Source organism: Synchytrium microbalum, assembly GCF_006535985.1.
Source record: "Synchytrium microbalum strain JEL517 chromosome Unknown SmJEL517_scf0001, whole genome shotgun sequence".
Taxonomy (NCBI): Eukaryota; Fungi; Chytridiomycota; class Chytridiomycetes; order Synchytriales; family Synchytriaceae; genus Synchytrium; species Synchytrium microbalum.
Genome location: NW_022158350.1, coordinates 1,625,883 through 1,645,612, shown reverse-complemented (window position 1 = coordinate 1,645,612; position 19,730 = coordinate 1,625,883). Strand labels below are relative to the sequence as shown.

Genomic DNA, 19,730 nt, shown 5'->3' with positions numbered 1-19,730 from the left:
TATCTCTTTGCAATCTCTTGAGACCTTTAGTTATGAAGGAACTGATGCAACACAACCAGTCGGTGGTCGATTCATGGCAGCACTGAAAGTCAATAGCAAAGATTCGCTTAAGAAGCTGGTCTTGTTTGCAGTTGATATGCGTGAAGGAAGGAATACGAGGATTGTCGTCTTTAAAAACTTGCATGAGCTACACTTGAGCTATGTCACCGTAAACCCTCGTGTGATGGAAGGATTCGAGCATGGGAAGAGCCAGCTCCAAACTCTAGCCCTCGTCAGAATCGGTAATGTAAATCCGAAGCATGTCTGTAATATTTTAGAATCCAGCCACAGCACTCTGAGAGAGATTAAACTCATATATCCTCGATCTGATGACGACGAATTCAACGATCCATTCAATGACGGGCTTCATATTCCACAGGACGTCGTAGCATACATAGAACGCCCAGTATTCCATCGTGCCTTTAGTAGTTTGATTAGTGTGGACATGTCGGTTGCCGATGCGAATCGTGGTGGATTTGAGTCTTATTTGACCTCCAACGGAAATCAGCTGACGATGCTCCGACTCTCAGCCTACGCAGAAGATATATTCGACATTGGCTTGATTGTAAGGTGTTGTCCCAAACTCGTGAATCTGACGTTGGACAATTTCGACATTCCGAATCTGGTGTTTATCGACCTTATATCCACCATACTCACTTTGGAGATCTTAGCTTTGGAGCCAAAATATAGAGTGCTATCCGCAAACACCATTGCAGAAGGAGCCACGAAACGACCGAAGAGCTTGGGCCAACTCTCGATATGGCCTTCCAGGCGAACGACATTTGAAATTGTCGGAACTCTTGTACAAGGCCTGTCAGGAATTGAGGATGATAAGAAGTACAGGAGTTTTTGGGCTCAATTTGAAGAACTCCTCAGACCTCATAGCGTAGAAGTAGATGGTAGTGAGTCGTTGTTGAAGGATGTGGATAACCAGGTTTACATCGCTGAAGGAACTAGTGACGAGGAAGAGGATGATGGACACGTGAGCGACGAAGAGGAAGATGGAGGCTTGAGCGACGAAGAGGGAGATGGAGACGAGGACCAAGACTAATCGTCCGATCGTGTTTTAAGATGCATCAAGAAGCTGATGCGAGGATCTGAGGATAGTAGGTCGCATCAAATAGCCAGATGAAAATACAAATGCTGCTACAGACTATAGAGGCGGGGTTCAGCAGCTCCTTGACGCGTTAAACTTTGGGCCTTACTACGTCTTTCAGGACACGAGCCTGTCGAATCTTCCTCAATTCCCAATAAAAGAGAGTCCTTGGGTCTCAAAGAGCTTGAAGTGAGCGCATCATCGCGTTGAGAAGTTCCACATTTCACATTTCCTTTCTTACTTTCTTGTGATTTACAAAGAAGCAAACAACATGGCGTCGGCTACAGCAGCAACGACACAGCTAGAGCATTGTAAGTGTTCGTATTCATATGTTCTCTCCTTCAGTCTTCTCGTAGTAACGTAATAAACCCTTCAAACTCGTCCTTTAGTGCAAGCACGATACAATGGAACAGGACATGCTGGTAACGACATAAATGAGAGCTTAGTGTCCAAATCATCCTGAATTCAATCTCATTATTTCGCTGTTGTCTAGATACAACCAAGTTTGAATGGGTCACTACGCAACATCGCGACTCGTATGCCTCATACATTGGACATCCAAACCTATTGGCCTTTTTTGCTGTCGCTGAGAACGAATCTGGTGCGAGGCTAAGACATAGATTCAATCAGGTGCGTTGAAACAAGTCTTGGGTTTGTGGTTGTGTGCATGTAGCCCACTCAGACCTTTTGTGATAGAAAATGTTGGCCCCTTGCGGGTTACCTCCGACAAAACCACAATAATCAGGTAGAGGATATTCATTAGCAGCTGCCTTGTACATATTCGACAATATAGCATTCATTCGCCTTGTACTCTTCAAGTGGTTCTCACGTTGAATCTTGACTCCAATCCTCAGAATCCTCAGTTCCAAGTCGCAATACACGCACACGAACTAAAACTCAATGTTAACAGTTTCTAAAAAGGATATATATAGCATCAAATCAAGGTTTTGTTTGTTTTACGTTGCTGCCCATTTCTTCCTTTCCAAGCACTTGATACAATTTATGACAATAACAACGTAATATAAGGGAGCAAAACCAAGGATTTTTTATAAAGATTTCTACTCTTTCCTGGAGAGAGTTGACTTTGCTTTTTTCTGTTTGTTTTTTCATCATCATATAATGCCAGATCACACATCCACCACCTATCTGCTACAACCCCAAATCACCATCAACAACCTAAAAACGAGAAAAAGAAGATACGAGAATATAAACCTGTCTACAGAATGAGGCACTTCTTCGATCTACGGGTTGATGGTGATGTGGCGTTAGTTATGGGTTGATGGTGATGTGGTGCTAATTATGAGTTTGACCATCATTTCATAACATTAATGACAACCGCCCTTCCAACCAAACCAGCGTCATCAACAAAAAACAGATTATCATAGTAATACACGTACCGCCGTACTGGTATGACGGGACAAAGAACAGCACGAATAGCTTCATCAAACACATTCTTCAACCCCTTCTGCGTCAGAGCAGAACACTCCAAGTACTTGACAGCACCAATTTCCTTTGCCATTTGTAAACCCTGAGGATACGAGATGGGAGCCATTCTCCTTTCACGTAACTTTTCAATAGTTTCCTTTTCTTCACGTAAATCCAATTTGGTTCCGACGAGGATGATGGGGGTGTTTGGTGCATGATGAGAGATTTCGGGAAACCATTTTGTTCGCACGTTTTCGAATGATGGCGGTGAGACTAGTGAGAAACAAATCAAGAATACGTCTGTTTGTGGATAGGATAGGGGACGTAGACGATCGTAATCTTCTTGGCCTGCTGTATCCCATAGACCCAAGTTGATTGGTTTGCCGTCTACCATGACGTTGGCTGAGTAGTTATCAAATCTGTTGTGTTGTTCAGGTGAAAAAATCGATGAGTAGTGGTCAAGAAATGTGTCTGTCCAAGTACACTGCCCGCTTTAGCGAGTGTTTCATGCATACACTGTTGGAATATATTCGCCTGGGAAGGCATTGGTAGTATAACTGATGAGCACTATGAAGCGAAAGAAAAATAAAAATGGTGAGCCACACTATGCAGGAGTTCATAGTAACAAGATGATCGAGGCACTTACGACATGTTTTCCCCACAGCACTTTACACCAAAAGTAGTAAAATGAGATTCAGTTAGTATATATGATGACACCTCCTCGCGACGGACAATCACAAGGGTGGCAATTTCAAGTTGTAAACTCACCCGTCGCCCACGACGACACATTTGATGGCCTGCATATCCCAAGAGACTCTAGTTTTATGACTTGATTATAATATACGAAGCGGCGGCCCCCTTGTTTACTGTCCAAGGTCTTGTCGAATTTAAGATGTTGATCAACCACCCGAATTTGTGATTTCACTCGTCCAACTGTTAATGGAGACTAGAGTAGTAAAAAGAGTGCCCCAGAATAAGGAGAAGGATGTGGTATTATACGGTAGGGAGGTGATTAATGTTCAAATAGTTCGTAGACCGCGATTTTCAGACGACAAGTGAAAAAGAGTGGGCAGTGGTGAGGGAGATGGAGAGGGTTTAGGAGATATAGAGAGTAGGGCAGACATTCACGTTAGTATATGCTAAGCTTCTTCTGATAACTTGACGGTTTACCTTTTTACGACGGTTTATCCTCTAAATATACTTTGAGAATGTACGTTTGCGAAAGAAGATTTTGTATCTCGAGCAAGCAAAGACAAAAGTGTGCAATATTACTCGTATTTATGTGGCCTGTTCAAGCCTTTTCGATTAGCTTTTGACGGTTTCAACGGCGCGTTCTATCAGAAACTCAATTGTTCTCACAAACCTTTGACCCTGAAACAAGCTGAAAACCAACACCAATCGCACTTGCAACCCACGTCCTTTTAAAAGTCTAATGTGCTTGTTTGGCGTTATGACAAAAGTTACGTGAGATGCAAATAACAACAATGACGAGATAGAGCTCATAGACCTCGCGACCAGTCAGACAAGAATGTAGCAGCTTGGAATCTAGATTCCAACCGTTGCCATTCTGCTTTATGCCGTTGCAAGAGACGCGTAATAGCATCTTTCACTTCTGTATTGTTGGCCTCTTGTCTGAGAATCACGTCTGAATGTAACTACATGACAACAAACAGTCAGTTCTGATTATGGACCGTGATTGTTTTGTTACTCTTCAAGCATCAAATTGAACTTACTCTCAAAAACACGTGCAACAAGGTCTCCACAACCTCAAAGTCTCGTCGAGTTTCAATCCATACACTTAAAGCACCAAGGAATCTCAACATGGATTGTCCTTGATCCAAAGTATTCATGGTTCGAAGTTCTAAATCTAGACTTGTTGGTGATGCGGCCTTGACCAGATTGTAGAACTTGGTATCTGGTAGAATCGTTGGCGTTGTTTTGTCAGGTGTCCTTTGCAATCCAGGCTTGTAAAGTAACAAAATAAAAACTTTCTGGCAGCTTACATTCGTTAGAATCATTGCAACTTCGTAGTGTCTTCCAAAAATCACTCTCAGAATCAAACGTAGTAAAGTTCAATACTCGTGATGTATCAGCTACACTCGATAATGCCTCTGTGGGTGCTGCGAACTTGGGTTGAGATCCAGGCAGAGTTGGCAGGAAGAATGGAGCTCGCTCTGGTGCTTTGGGAGCTTCTTTGGGTTTGTTGCGTTTCTGAAACGGAATCGCAAGAAAAGGTTTAAAAAATGAGATTCGCATCACCATAGAGCGTACTAATTTCGTACTCACTTTGATCGAATCCAGCTTCAGCAATATTTCCCAACGTGATTGAACCGCCGACGAAAACGAGACCATGCCGTCAGCAGTCCACATATTCTCTTTATTTACATCTGTCTGCTGCTGCAAAATCTCGTCTTCTCCATCGTCGTCATCATTTTGCTCTTCACCATCATCATTGACTTGTGCAGTTGAAGGCAGTGACGTGACATTCACATCTTCCAGTTCTGGATCTATAGCATGTAGACTTAGGTTTTCATATTGGGCTCTATTAGACCTATTTCGATAAATCACGCAATAGGGGTGTTAGTCGAAAAGGCATTATTTCCTGTTTAGTTTTTTTGCCGACACTCTTACCATAAAAAGATCCCAACTTTATCAGCATGAGCAGTAGCCAAAAAATCTCCGGTAGGAGAAAACGCCACACTAGTAGCTATAGCATCAACCTTCAACACATCAATCATACTTCCAGAAACAACGTCCCACGTTCTAATAGTCCCATCCAACGAACTAGTCACAACCCATCTTCCATCAGGTGCAAACGTTAAATCCGTTATTCTGTTTCGATGTCCGCTATACTCTCGTACGATTTTGAATGTTTCGACATCCATCACTCGCACACATAAATCGTCACATGCTATTGCTAACAGGTTGCTCGATTTGTGCAGAGACATGCATGATATAGAAGCGTCCATTGCGATTGTTTGTAGTATAGTCGCTTTTTCGAAATCCCATATTATGATCTTGTTGTCGATAGATGCTGAAATGACGGTTCGGTTTAGTGTGTCTGTGCAAATGTCAATTATTGATTTGGAGTGACCTGAAGCGAGAATGGAAAGCGATGAGTGCCAAAAGATTTTATTTGGGCCCGGCAAAAAAAAGAAGTAGTGCCATGTAATACCTTTGGCGAAAGTCTGTCGGTGCTCTCCTGATTGCAAATTGTACTTGTACATGCATCCCTTTGATGATCCCAAAAACGAAAAGTTTCCACAATGACTTATGGCAACAGCCTGTATAGAGTAGAGGGTGAAAACGAGTGCCAAAAAAAGACGCTTAGTCCTCAGTATACCGTTATGGTGCTGTCATCAAGACTCGGCAACTGGTAATTGCCAATAGCTTTCCTAGCATAGCTCCATGTTCTAGCTGCATGATCGTTCAAATGACAAGAGACGATATTGTCCCATTCCTTCTCTTTGGCCGATGCTGGACAAGTTGAGACAGAAAGAATTAGCAAGAAAAAAACAACATGGCGAAGCAAACGATGCTGTCTTACAAGCTGCAAACTTGGTCATCACAGGAAGCTTGAGCTCATCGATGGTTGTCACATTCCTGTTGGCTTTCAGTTTCTTTGCCATTGATCCTTTTACGAATAGTTTTTTATAAGCCTCAGAAAGCTTGGTTTCTTGAAATCGCGCGTCATCAATGTACCTTGAGAAAGTTCCACATTCCTCGAGTCTCGAATGATTGAAAACAAACGCAGCGACCTGTCTCGTCCAGCACTCAATATCGTATACCCTTCAGATCCATAAAATCGAATATGCGTAGGTGGTAGATGATGACCAGACCGTGATCGTAATAAACGCGGTTGAATTTCCAAAGTATCGAATATCCATGTCTATGTTGGTTTTGTTTAAAACGTTTTAGAAAATGATCGAACAAAAAAAGTTATAAACAAATCTACAAAAACACATTCCGCAAATGTGTACAATTTACTCACCTTGACGGCATTATCAGCACCAGATGTAATCATTAACGGTTGACCCGTCAAGAAAAATGCCAATGATGTAGAGCCATCATGTGCTCCCTTCATATTATAAGACAACCGACGAGTCTCTAAATTCCATAGCGCGACATCACCTGTAGCATTTGATGTCGCCATGACTTGATGCTCATCTATAAAAAATATAGGAGAGACCGTGAGCAAGGAGTACTGGTTGAACTTGGGGCTCCTTTTTGCGCTTACCAGTACGAAACGATATAGCAGTAACCTTCCCATCCTGCGTAAACTCAAACAACCGTTGATCCTGTTTAATATTGTACAAAATAATGCTTCCATTCAACAAGCCTATAGCAATGATATCCACGACTGGAGATTGAGACAAAACTGTTATAGGTGATCCGACTGAAGCGAAGGCGTAAACAAGTTTCCTGTTGCATAATGATGTTAGTGTCAATAATTTTTGCTGTTGAGGATGGAGTCAATAACATACTTGGCCTTGATATTCCACAATTGCAAAACACCTTCTCGACTAGCTACCAACACTTTATTCATGTACGTGCTAGGGTGTAATAATGATGTAGCTGTAAAGTTAGCAGCGAATTCAAGTTCTGATACTAGCTCCAGATCTATCACAGCAGTGTACAATATGTTTTTTGATTAGCCAACGTGCTCAAGCAGCTCCAGCGAATGCAAGTCCTACCAGAAGCAGAGGCACGCCACACTCTCAGCGTATTGTCAGCACAGAGAGTTAACAGCAAGTCTCCCAACATTGTCATAAAAGTAACTGCTGATTCGTGTGGGAGTGAAACTCGACATGTCTAAACAGACAAAAAAACGTAAGGCCTCCTATAAAACTCAACGATCCATGGAAAATGAATACAGGATCTGTCTATCCAGACCTCTTTGGCTCTCTGGCATGTAACAATATCAGATCCAACCGAAACAATCGTTAGATCATCGACACTGGCCATTCCAGTAATTGTTCCATCAAACCGTGGACCTGTTAAGCAGCAAATGATGTTATATGTGAGCTTCAAATGCAAATCTACTGTTGCCAGCATCTCATGTCACATACCAACAAACAAGAGTCGCAGCTTTTCAAGCTAAAAAAAGGATCGCCATACATCAGCAACAGCGACTCAACTCCAAAACGACCATGGGGCGCTCTAGCTCTTACATCATAGATATGAAAAGTAGATCCGACACTTGTTAGCAGATAGTATGTTGTTCCTCTGGTATAGACGACTGGACAGCTTGCTGTTGTGATGTATCCGATTGCTCGAAAAGCTTGGTAGATCGCTTGATGCTTGGCTGTCATTGCGCTATTTCGATCCAACGCATTCAACAGATACAGTGCTAGATCCTCTTGTCCCTCTCTCCTCGTTTCAGGTTCGAAAAAGCTTTGTGCTCCAGTTTTGTTGAAAAAAAAAAAACACCCAGTCAAATCAACGTTTGGTTTGCATTTCCGACTGCTACCAGAGCGCGTCGCCCGTTCTCGTAAATTTCAAACACAGTGCTTCCGTGACAATTATTATTTTCTCTATTCACAATTCCGCTTCTTCTTAACTAGAAAATACTAAAAAACAGCACATTGAAGTCTGACAAAAATGACTACGGACTACTAAAAAATTATTAAGTCAAGATGCCACAATCACTCTTTCATCTCAACTTGTTTGCTCGGAGACCACAAGCGTTACAAACGTTACGAAGACCATCAGAGCCTCTTCGCCATTCAGGTGATGAGGTTGTCCCACACATGCAACATATGGGAGTTTCAACAACTTCCATTCTCTAAAAATAATTTGCAAATCAGCAAGAGTGTTACATATCTTTTATCAACAATTCCATATCCAGAAACACTCCATGGATATCCCAACAGACTACGTAACGTTTCATACGCAAACAAATACAGATTCAGATTCCAAACTCACCGGCTTCTTGCAAAACACTATATTGTCAACCTCCTCCCTCAGCCTCTTATTCTGAGCCTTGAGTTGATTCAGCTCATAATGCAATGATGTAGCTCGAGTGGGTGCCATGATATCAAACAGGTTACCACCTTCATACAAGTCAGAATACACCAACAAGCCTTGCAGTAACGTGCTATTTAGTGGCGTAGTGGTCGATAATGACGATGAGCTTGTTCGAGGTGTAGATGGATCTTCTCCTGATGACGATGATCCAGGTGTTGGTCCACCTGGTGATGGGAACTGTTGTGGTGTGCTTATGGGTGATGGTAGACTATGTGCGGGTGGTAGTAAACTCTTGGCTCCTGGTGACAAGACTTTAATTTGAGTAAAGACGGTCGCGCTCGGTATACCGGCTCCAGCATATGCTCGTATCATTACGGGTACAACTGGATCTCGACCTAATGATCTAGGTGGTAGTATCACTCGACATACGATATCTATGGGTCGTTGATCTTGGGCTACAGCTTCCATTTTACTCGTAAAGTTGTATCGATCTTCGGGGTGTAGGAATTCGGTAATGTTGTGTGCATATAAATCATCGGGGCTTCGACCAAATACTTCCGTCGAGTTGTTGCACGAGTATAAAATCAATCCTTCTGGTGATATTTTACCCCATGTCTCACTAGCCCCTACAGCAATTGATTTACCCTCGGGAGTATCTACTACAGTGACATTCGATGGTAGTGTATCACGGGCAGAGAGTCGTCCCACTCGTTTCTCTCGTCCAGACATGATGAAGCATTTGGTTCGTTTACCACTTTCTCCTTCATACAAGTGGCCTCTCAATTCCACGTATATGTATCCAGTGTATTTACGTTTGAATCGACACACGACATTGATTCGTTCTCCTGTTTGTGCCACTTTCAGGTCTCGCATGGCTCCTACTAGATCTGCTGGGTGTACGAATTCTGATAGACTATGCCCCATTATTTCGGCTGCATCGTATTCTAACAATTGTCGACATGAGACTGGAGAGCAGTATAGAAACATGCCACGTAATGAGAGGATGTGTATAAAGTCGACTCCATATGCAATGTTGGATACGACTTCAGGTAGCGGTGGAAGTGCGACGGCTGAAGGAACTGCCGTTTGTGTCATTAGAGATTGGACATCAGCAGCGTATGAGGAGACTTGTTCTTTCGGGTTTCGGGGTATTACGTGGGGTATTTGATAGTTTACGTTGTATGTTCCGTCTGTTTAAACAAAACAAGTTAGCACAAATAGACGAGGACGATTCCTACTCATGGCAGTCGACTGCATACCCTTCATCTTGTTGAGAATAGCTTGTGGTTGATCCACTAGATCAATCTGTAATCCAACAAAGAAATCCACTTGGTCAAGACGATGTAAAGATCTACAGCGAAAACAAACAGATTAAGTCCGACGAAGCTATATGAAAGCAACACCAAAACAGTCTCATATTTATCCTTACATGGGTATAACGGTAATAAGATTGATAAACGGCTCTCCACTCTTCTTATAATTGATCAATGTAAACTGACATTCTTTCGTCTCCTCCACGGCTTGTCTCATTTGAAACACGACATTATTATCCGTATATTTCCTCACAGAGCCCTTCTCGACAGCTGCATCAGGAGCTACAATCGCAACAATAGAGCATATTGGTCAGAATCCGTCGTGAGCTGGTCAGGTGACACGAAAGCATCTGTTGGTTCACAGGTTTACCTTGCAAGAAACGACAATTCCTTCCAACGATTTCTTGTCCGCTGTATCCTGTGAGTCGTTCGAATGTTTCACTTGCGTATACAATCTAGTATCGTATAGGCATGTAAGCCTACTTTGTGACAATTACTGAAATTAGCAGAATAGATGGACGTACGGGACAATCCGGTTTCCTGGCGTCAGTGATCAAGAAGGAGCACGACAAGTCAACAGGCCCAATAGCAATAACGGGGTTGGCCCGTGTAGAAATTCGGCCCATAACGCTCAACATATCGAAGCCAGTTGAACTATAGATGCCACTCAACGAAAGTCCGGATGGTGGCATTATGGCTGCAGGCATAGGTAGAGATGATTGTTTCAGATATTCTATTCCTGCAGGCTGCCTTATTTGCATTTGTCTGTTCAATGCGAAAAATATGTTAGGTTGAGATGCAAAATGTTTGGCAGCATAGTTATCAGCAAAGGTTATACTAACTTGTTCATTTGAGAGGTTCCAAACCACTTTTCCATGTTCGCCGGAAGCGTTGCAGCATTCTTCATATGCTGCAATGGGTTTGCCATATGGCCTGTTGGTTGAGGCCTTTTTCGCTGAGAAAATGGAACCAGTTACCAACACTGCCTATGATTGGATCTGCACAAGGATTTGCAGTGCTCTATTACCTTGGTTGTGTGGACTAGTCTGCTTATAGGCGTTCTCTGTCGTTGATAGTGGAAAATGTTTCTGGAGAAGTGCCACTTTCCGAGCGATGATCACTCCCTGAACTTGGTTGCGGAAGAAGCCAGAATCTTTTTTTTTTTCGTCGCGATCCGCGAATAGGAAAGTTACTCAATCATTTCTTCCTCATAAAATAAGTGTATCGAATTATCGATATTGATAATCTACATGTCCACCTCTCCGTCACCATCCTTCTTTTCTTCTCAATTTTGTTCATCAGCTGCAGTTTCAGCGTCAGGCTCTTCTACGGCACTTTTGGATTTCTTGTTCCGTTGCTCTTGCTCAGGAGCTTTCCGTTTACCTGGTCTTGATTTTGGTCCAGAATTTCTGTTTGGTTTAATTGGGTGTGAAGCCTTCAGCAGTATTCTCAAAGCATACGAAACAAGTAGAACAAAGCTTTCACTGGACTTACGGCGCTGGTACCTCAAAACGAACCATCTTTATTTTTCTAGATGGAGGTTCGGCATCTGGGTGCCTGGCGAAGTTGATCTCCACACTATGCAACAACATTCATCATTAGAAATTCGAATAACAACCCACCGATTTGCCGAAGCAAAAAAGCGATATGCTCAGGGTAGACAATGCCTACCTTGGTTCAGTTGCAAGGATCTTGGCAGCAAGACTACCTTCTTTCGGTGTCTTGATGGGGTGTTGTTTCACAAAACTTCTCATTATATCCCATATAATGCGAGGAGGTGCATTAGTCTTGACACTGGCTTTGAGAGCATGAGATATAGAGACTTGGTATCCTGCATTCAAAATTGCCGAGCTACGAAAAAATATGTTGGATGATCAGAAGTACATGCCATCGATTTTATTAACCCCAAACACATCTGACTGACACAAAACATTGTGGAGAAATCATTAATTGTTGCGACTAGACACGTACCACACGGTATTCAAGGGTGGGGTTGAAGTATTTAGACATGATGACAATCGAGGTATTTCATAATAGAATGGTTGGTCTAGAAGCTCCTATTGAAATTTCAACACTAATTGTGAGATCAGCGGAAAAAAGGACTGGGTGCTCCGCCTCAAATACGCACTTCAGATACGACAGTCAACATGCCATTCATACGAACATGTGTCTTGAATTTCTTTTCACCATCCTTCTTGATATAGTCCAACAATTGTTTGACAAAGGGTGTATCGTGTAGTCTTCCAGCATACATTGGACCACCAACCTATCATAAAACCGAATGTCATTGTTTTTTCTGCCCCGAAGCCAAGCGACGATGCGAGCAGGCATACTAAAAGCGCGAAAAAACCGCTCAACAGAGTTGATCATACAAGAATACACGTACATGGAAACTGGAGTCACAATGAGAGCACTTTTGTGGTGCGGTTGGACCAATAGCTGCTCCAAACTTGGTTCCATTTGGGCGAGTTGTGGTCTTGCATAATGATTGAGTCTCGAATGACTTGCATCCTGTACATGAATATAACATCATAGTGTTGCTAATTTGAGAGAGAGATATATAGAGAGGGAGAACTGAGCTCAGCAGAGGAAAAGTCATGAATATTGGTGCTTTTTTTACCTGGCAGCAAACTTGGTTTGAAGGGGAGAATTATACACAGCAACAAAAATTCGTACGTAGAAATCAATGCTCATTGATAAAAGAGGTACAATACACCTCTTGTATCGAGAAGCAGACGTTTGTACGCAATGTAGTACTAGTCGCAGAGCCTAAACCGAAAGAGCGGATATTAAGCTGAATACCCAGTGTGTTTTTGGGGCCTACATTGTGACTTACAGTTTCATGGCAATATGGTGTTCCAGGCACAGATATCCCACCATACTTTTCAAATGCAACTTCGGGATGATTCCCACATAAAACAGCGAGATCTGTACATGTTATGCAGAGCAGGCCTGGAATGGTGTGAACGTGAGTTACCCATAGTTCAGTTTGGCGATTTTTTCGCTTCCGTCCATTTACCTCCAGATGCGACAGCTTGAACCGCGGCATCAATGAATGGGGACGCAGTACCAAATGGATCCTGGTAGTTACAGTAATGTTAGGCGTGTTTCATTTGCTTTGAACAGCAGTTTTCGACACAGCGCCCACCAAGTCTATAATCGAATATGGCTTATTTTGAAGGAGGGCCTGATACATGACTTGGCTAGGAAAAAAGGGAATGAAAGTTAGAACAAGGTCATAAGAATCAGGGGTAAAGCAAAAAAGTGATTGACAGCTATCCGCAATCTCATGCGACATCCCTCGCTTACTTTGCATCAGCTTTGCTAACTGTCAATTGCTGCTCTGTTAAACCATTCAAATTCCTGTTGGATTTGATAGCTTCAACAGCAGCAGCTTCCATATCATTTGTGGTGATTAAACCGACACCAGGTATTTCTTTGGCATATCGTAGTGATCGCAGACCAGTAGCAGCCAGAGCTTCCAAAATAGTTCCGCGTTTAGCTTCTTGTGATTTCTTGTATGCTGGATTTGTGTCTTTGGGTTCTTTCGGGCATATGTGTGAATTGGGAAGTCGTGAAGAGTGCTTGGTATGCAACAGTAACTGTACCTTCACCAGCTGTTTTGGGATCGTATTTGAGCCAAGTTGTTATGACAGCCACAGACTAGAGAGAAAATAAGTTACGAACGATGATCGACCGTGAAGGGCCTGTGGTTTATTTGTTCGTCACTTTGACGTACCAGATCTCTGTTAAATTCCTATTTTGGAGACAAAGAGAGGTCAGATCAACATTCAGACAATGTTTGTAAGCAGCACGAACCTGGACATGATTGTAAAAGACTTCACTAGTGACTGCAACTTTGGCTTGACCTAGACAAAAAAAAGCTCAAAACTACAGCCCAAATGGTCACTTTGATGCAAAGCGCTTTGATACGGTATGGTGCATACGTAATAGAATACAACGAAATTCCCTCATTTTCTCCTATAACATAATGACAAGTCCACACAAAGCTCTTACCTTCAACGATGAAGCCATCGTCTGGAGCATCAGCGGTTTGCTTCTCGGGTTCTTGTTCAGGCTCTTTTTCTTTGGCCTGCACACGTGTCTCTGATGATGCTGGCACTTCACTTTGCTCAACGCCCTCCATCATCGTCGTCATCTTGTTTGAATTTTTTTGATGCAAGAATGCTGCACGTAAAGATCGAGCTGTTCCACTAGCTTACAAGCCTTTAGACTCAAATTCCAGTGTTTGACACGCATCTATGTACGAGCTGTGGTAACAAATCACGTCCGGGTCACTTGGAACTGTCTAAGTCGCGATTCATTCTCAGACACAGAAGCTTGCTTGACGACACAAGGCTGCATCACGTCAAATAAAACTTAATCCAAGTGGTTTAAAATAAATTACGCGTAATGAATCTATGCAATTTGATCTCTAACTTGTAATCCATCAAGTGTTCATCACCAACCTTTTAGTTGAACAATCTCCATACGAACAGGACCACACAGCATGTTTCAGGGCACTCCAGCAGTCAAGAGAGTAGCAATTCCTCAGACGCCAGTCATTGGAATACAGCAGACTCCCTATTATACACCAGCTGCAGCCATACAACCATACTTGCAACCAATCCCACAACAATCATCACACTTAGCTCATCCAATCTCATCTTACTTGCTAAAGGGCGATTCCCTAGCTATTTCCAGTACTGGCCAGATACCCGATGATGTTTTAAATTCGATCAAATCAGTTCGTAAGTCAATTGCTGAACATTCAATTCGTGTGTTGGAGATTTGCAGCCTGTCCAAACATCACCTAATTGACAAGCATTTTTTGCATCTTTTCTTAGCTTTGGATTCAATAACAGCTGCAATCGAAAAAAGGAATGCGTTTGTCGCTCTCGCTATTCCTGATCGATGTTTCGTATTCGGTTGGAGACAGGTTAGCCCAGATACATTCCTGAGTTCTCTTCTTCTTTTTGTTGGATATGAAGCTAACACATCAATCAACATCCCTCATCATCATCTTCTGCTTCACCAGAAAGCACCAAGCAAAGTCGACACTCTACCATTACAAGCCTATGCTGGCACACGCTTCGTGACTCTAATACCATCAGAAGCACGAATGGGATTATTGGTTGCTTCTGATAGTGGTGTTTTGCGAATGTGGGACAACATCGCCTTCTCTCAAGAGTTCTTGGAAGCTCAGATACCACTGTCTACTGATGAAGTGGGAACGTGTATGAGTCAATGCGAGGTAAGAGTGGTACACACAGCAAGTACCTGTTATTCTGTGACATAGAATGTCCTTGTCTTGCATGGTCGTTGACCGATTTTAACTTGTATAGCCTGCTGGATTTGTATTCGGAACAAACAAAGGCCTCTTGTACAAAATCTCACTTATACGAGCCGCTGGAACTGCGCCAACCTTGATTACACGTGCATTTACTCGACCCGTAGCATGGTTTGATAAGGCTGCTCGAATGTTTGCCGCTGGTGTCGCTCATTATGGTGGTAAACCTTCATCAGAACCAGTGCCAGCAACAGCAGCAGATGCTTTCAGCAAGGGCATTGTGTCAATCGCACCTGTAGTTAGGACAGATGCTAGACAGACAAGGTGTGTGGCATTATGTAGGTATTTTTGAGCAAGCCCTTTTGCTGAACTTTTGTTTTCGCTCTTGTGTAGAGACGTGTACGTTTTGACGAAAACCAATCTTGAAAAGTGGAGTGTAGCAAAAGAGGCCAGGGATGAAATGATTTCGGATCAGGAATTTCTCCGACTTGTTACAGCTTGCATTGCTCGAGATGGAGATGTGATGGATTCTGATGTCTCTACTGAGTTACATGATATGGAATGTCTCAAGTAAGCTCTGACAGCACGAATATTACAGTTGTACGTGTATTTGCTTGCGGGAGTCACTAACGCAAAACCAAACTTTCGTCAAAGGGATGGAGACTTTGTGATTTTAGTGTCTGCTCGAGTCCAGAATGGACCTTTATCGCCCTTATTAATAGTCGCTAGTGTCAGTGAAGATGGATCAATCTACGTCAAGGATGTCAAGAATCTGTTTGGCGCTCCAACGGGTCCAGTGAGTTCATCAATGCAACTATTGAGGTGTTCTCCTTTTTAGTCTCAACCTCGCATGACACTGTAGTATTCCTCACCACCTCGACTGGCTGTCTCCAATGGTGGTCCTGGCGTGTTTGCAGTCTTTCACAATGCTATAGTGGCTACGGTAATTCACAAAAGTACGTGTTGTGCCGATCTGTTTCAACGACAACATACCCAGCTATAAAGACAACCCAAATTCTCAACTTGTCTAATACCATACAGACGGATTCTTCCAAGAGCTCGTCAAGCTTCGTGATCCAAACGTGGATCGCCTACTCGCTGTAGGAATGGACCTACCTTCTTTATCCTCCAATTTGAGAGATACAGAGCCCGTCAGCAACATTGTCTGTCTATGTGCCCAGTCTAGTATATTATCTGTGGAGATGTTTACCAGCAAAATTGTAGCTAGACAATCTGGAAGCGTTGCTAGGTATGCATTAATTATTAGCTTCTCTACTTATTCTCCACCCGCTCACATCCACCCCTCACACAGTGAAATGCCGGAAGTTGATCAGTCTCTCATGACCAAACGTCTACGCTCAGAGATAGAGCAAGCTCTGTTTTTTGGAGCCGACAATGTATGGTTTTGTAAAGCTATGGGTTGGCTGTTTTTTATTTTGGACTAAAAGCAATCCCGCTCGGCGTTCTAGGATGCTTCCAATCTGATCTCGTATGTAGATTTTAATGAAACTCAAGGAAGCGTAGAACAAGCTGCTCTGGACATCAGCAATTCAATCCTAGATGGATGTAAGTGGGTTTCTATTTTTCAACCCCCATGGAAGCACAAAAGTCCTTACGCCGTGACACATTGTAGCGTGTACGTATATACCTTCTGTCTTGACAGAACTTCGAACTCAGCTTGTTGAAAGGCTCCATCGCATACAAAAGCTCATTGACATTATACATGCCAAATCAGGATTGCATCAGGTATAATTTTGGTGGAGAAAAAATGACTCTTTGTCATGCTTTAAAAGCTTGTCGCTCATGATCCCTACCTTTGTCTTATATCAGATTTCTCAACATGGTCGATATCTCCTATGTTTCAATGCTGAAAAGATTACAGTTTCCGTGCACCTTTACAACTTCCAAAACAAGTGAGGTCGAGCAAGTTCATGCTTTGAATTCTTTGTCCTGAATTGATTTCTTTTTGTATAGTCTGGCCGAAACATCTAGCTCCCAAGTACCCTCTCTATTGACTCAAGCAATGGAAAGAGTTATCAAGTTGCGTCCTAGGCACGAAGAGACTGACTATCGAAGAGCATTCTATCGATATGAGGTAAACCCCAAAGCTCGAATATTGGCCTGTTCTATATGGTCTTAATCTTCATATGCTTTACACACGCTTAGATTGGAAACATAGCTCAACTTCTCTACCAAATACACAATCTCATCGTTCCTGATCCTGGAGACGGTGTCAATCCTCAGCAAATCGCAAACGTTTTAGAAGCCAACAATGTTATTCATGTGAGTTGTGAAGCAAAAGAAAGGATTCATTGATGCAGTGAAATGCGAAATCAGTTCTAACGTCTGTCTGATTAGCTTCTACTTTCAAACGCTCATGCGTATCGTCAAGCACATGCTCAATTATATGACCTCGATTTATCCCGTCCACCTTTGGAATCATGGACTGGTGATGAGCAGTTTCAAAATGCCTGCGTTTGAATTCACCAGTAGTTTTTTCATTTCTAACGCAGCTTCTCCGTGATTTGAATTTATAGCTACCAACGACATACAAGGAACATTACAAGCTCAATTCGAAACTACCAAATCAATAATCTTAATGTTGGATCGATCTGGAATACCGCTTCAAATGCCTAATATCGCTACACCGCCATCACCAGAAACATCACCTGTCGCTAGACTCAAACGTCAAGTTGTCAAATTGGCTGATTTGATTTATTCGGCGACGAGGTCGCAACTGTTGTACTTGCGTTCGTAAGTTTTTAGCAGGTTTTGTTGGTTTGGTAAACCGCTAACAATTTCTTTCCCAAAACCAGCAAGCAAAATGCTTCACGAGATGACACGTCCAGAATGGACCGCGTTTCAGAGATCCATTTGGGTGTCATATACGCTCTGTGTGAGTAATTGGGAGTAGCGTCTAATGTTTGCTACAACAGTTCTAACTTGACTTTTGGCTACTCTTTGCAAAATAGTTGACGTTGGATGTGACGATGATGCCTACAGATTGAGTGAAAAATATGAAGACGTACAAACATTGGCTGATTTATGTGTGCGTCGTCCAGACGCCCAAAATCGTATTCCATTCTATATTGATAAGTTTGGAGAAGTATTCACTCGAGTCTTGTATCGCTTGTACCTCGTTGAAGGTTTGTCTCGGTCATGCAACACTTTTTTTGGCTGCCTCCTCAAAACCCCCTTTTCTTAGGATTGTGGAAGCAACTACTAAATCAAGATCAACGATACGATGAATACGTCACCAAATTTTTGAATAGAGAGAATGTGCCTTGGTTTTCATGGATTCAGGATGTGAGGACCCGGTCATATGCTGAGGCTGGTTACAAATTGGAGAGTGCTGCTGCGACCGAAACGTCTTTGAGCAAAAAATCGGTATGTTGGAGACACTCCATGACCTTTCGTTCCTTCACTGACTTGTCCTCTGTTCTGAACGTTCATTTAGTTGGCACTGAGCATGAGTTTCTTGGCTCTCGTTTCCAACATGCCCACATCAGACAAGGAGGTGGTGACAGTCAACAGTCGCATATCAGGTAGGATTGCCAAATTGGTTTTGCTTTCTGCATACTGTGCTAAAAAACGCCAACACCTGTACAGAAGTGGAAGTACTCCTTAAACTCAACGCTCTTTCAGCAGCTCTCGCAAATTCGTTGGAAGCAGGCATCCCCCAGCAGACACAAGCACATCTCAATCGACTCTCACAGGAAAGACCAGCCATGGTCTCATTATATCGTACTATTGTTGATCGGGTGGTTACTGATGGACAAATATCATTCGATGATTGTGTGGATATTCTTACATTGACACCAGATGGTGATTTCGTGACTGCTATGGAAGTTGCTCTTGAGATGTTTGCTGTATGTTATCAATACAGACCTGCTTCATGTTTTTTTTTGTCCTACCTCAGTTTCTCACTCAACAATGTTTGGAATGCACATATAGGTTCCAAGTCTGAGGTCAGACACTCTCATCAAGACAATATGGAGGAGGGCATGGTTAAATGACCGGTACAACATTGGAATCTATGTTTCCATGTTTTGTTGGAATCAAATTAAGTTTTAGAAACTACTTTCTAGATGGGCTTTGTTTGTGAAATCCTTGGAGACTCCTGGCGCAGGACACAGTGACGCAGATATGACGAGGCAATTAAGAGGGTCTCATGCTTATCAGGTTCTCACATGTATCCGATCGAGAGGTCTGTGGCTGTTCGCTTTGCCTTTTTTTTGCGATGTCGTGTTGACTTCTTCAAAAAAAGGTGATGGCTTTGCCTCTTGCATCAAACCTCCATCCCAAGTCTTGTATGAAATGGGAGAAGGCAACATTCAATCCAGAACCGTTCGTCTTTCTCACGAAGAGCAAAGTCAGCTTGTATTGGATTACGAAAGTGAGAACAAGGCATTGTACGATTTACTGGATAATCATCGTCTGCGTCAAGTATTTGATGAGATGAGTAAAATGGCGTTGTGAATTTTGTATTAAGGTGGCTGAGCGACGTGTGTCTCTTTCCCACGAAAGCACATTTTTATATAGACAAGGGCTTTTTTACAAAACTACCGTGTCAATTTTCAGAGGTTGGTTTTGTGGTGTC

At 42.6% G+C, this 19,730-nt stretch overlaps 6 protein-coding genes across 6 annotated transcripts; 2 read left to right on the top strand and 4 right to left on the bottom strand.

The window, feature by feature from the left end:
• Positions 1–1,406: 1,406 nt before the first annotated feature.
• SmJEL517_g00417 (uncharacterized protein) lies at positions 1,407–1,876 on the top strand (the record flags this gene model as incomplete). The annotated part of the gene is made up of 4 exons (XM_031166346.1): positions 1,407–1,446; positions 1,525–1,557; positions 1,629–1,765; positions 1,832–1,876. 4 exons carry the CDS (start codon positions 1,407–1,409, stop codon positions 1,874–1,876), a joined length of 255 nt encoding a protein of 84 aa, XP_031027933.1.
• A 571-nt stretch (positions 1,877–2,447) lies between these two features.
• SmJEL517_g00416 (uncharacterized protein) lies at positions 2,448–3,363 on the bottom strand (the record flags this gene model as incomplete). The annotated part of the gene is made up of 4 exons (XM_031166345.1): positions 2,448–2,979; positions 3,076–3,127; positions 3,207–3,226; positions 3,329–3,363. 4 exons carry the CDS (start codon positions 3,361–3,363, stop codon positions 2,448–2,450), a joined length of 639 nt encoding a protein of 212 aa, XP_031027932.1.
• Positions 3,364–4,059: 696 nt separating this feature from the next.
• SmJEL517_g00415 (uncharacterized protein) lies at positions 4,060–7,872 on the bottom strand (the record flags this gene model as incomplete). The annotated part of the gene is made up of 16 exons (XM_031166344.1): positions 4,060–4,215; positions 4,294–4,475; positions 4,564–4,771; positions 4,847–5,111; positions 5,192–5,654; positions 5,736–5,844; positions 5,904–6,037; positions 6,108–6,194; positions 6,263–6,449; positions 6,552–6,727; positions 6,798–6,982; positions 7,045–7,180; positions 7,255–7,372; positions 7,454–7,554; positions 7,630–7,657; positions 7,732–7,872. The coding sequence occupies 16 exons, from the start codon at positions 7,870–7,872 to the stop codon at positions 4,060–4,062; spliced, it is 2,676 nt and encodes an 891-aa protein (XP_031027931.1).
• A 341-nt stretch (positions 7,873–8,213) lies between these two features.
• SmJEL517_g00414 (uncharacterized protein) lies at positions 8,214–10,768 on the bottom strand (the record flags this gene model as incomplete). The annotated part of the gene is made up of 7 exons (XM_031166343.1): positions 8,214–8,345; positions 8,486–9,717; positions 9,787–9,878; positions 9,957–10,122; positions 10,211–10,295; positions 10,365–10,605; positions 10,683–10,768. The coding sequence occupies 7 exons, from the start codon at positions 10,766–10,768 to the stop codon at positions 8,214–8,216; spliced, it is 2,034 nt and encodes a 677-aa protein (XP_031027930.1).
• Positions 10,769–11,125: 357 nt separating this feature from the next.
• On the bottom strand, positions 11,126–13,999 carry SmJEL517_g00413 (uncharacterized protein; the record flags this gene model as incomplete). Its single annotated transcript, XM_031166342.1, has 15 exons — positions 11,126–11,249; positions 11,335–11,418; positions 11,512–11,691; positions 11,812–11,897; positions 11,969–12,106; positions 12,227–12,380; positions 12,461–12,609; positions 12,677–12,792; positions 12,860–12,920; positions 12,989–13,043; positions 13,150–13,384; positions 13,449–13,503; positions 13,580–13,597; positions 13,660–13,709; positions 13,858–13,999. The coding sequence occupies 15 exons, from the start codon at positions 13,997–13,999 to the stop codon at positions 11,126–11,128; spliced, it is 1,647 nt and encodes a 548-aa protein (XP_031027929.1).
• A 351-nt stretch (positions 14,000–14,350) lies between these two features.
• SmJEL517_g00412 (uncharacterized protein) lies at positions 14,351–19,609 on the top strand (the record flags this gene model as incomplete). Its single annotated transcript, XM_031166341.1, has 24 exons — positions 14,351–14,591; positions 14,688–14,779; positions 14,879–15,094; positions 15,186–15,454; positions 15,524–15,700; positions 15,785–15,926; positions 15,993–16,086; positions 16,172–16,379; positions 16,443–16,527; positions 16,600–16,696; positions 16,764–16,876; positions 16,961–17,043; positions 17,105–17,225; positions 17,297–17,413; positions 17,489–17,579; positions 17,668–17,884; positions 17,947–18,026; positions 18,103–18,276; positions 18,336–18,517; positions 18,588–18,675; positions 18,740–18,999; positions 19,085–19,149; positions 19,219–19,337; positions 19,398–19,609. 24 exons carry the CDS (start codon positions 14,351–14,353, stop codon positions 19,607–19,609), a joined length of 3,543 nt encoding a protein of 1,180 aa, XP_031027928.1.
• Between the last annotated feature and the right edge of the window lie 121 nt (positions 19,610–19,730).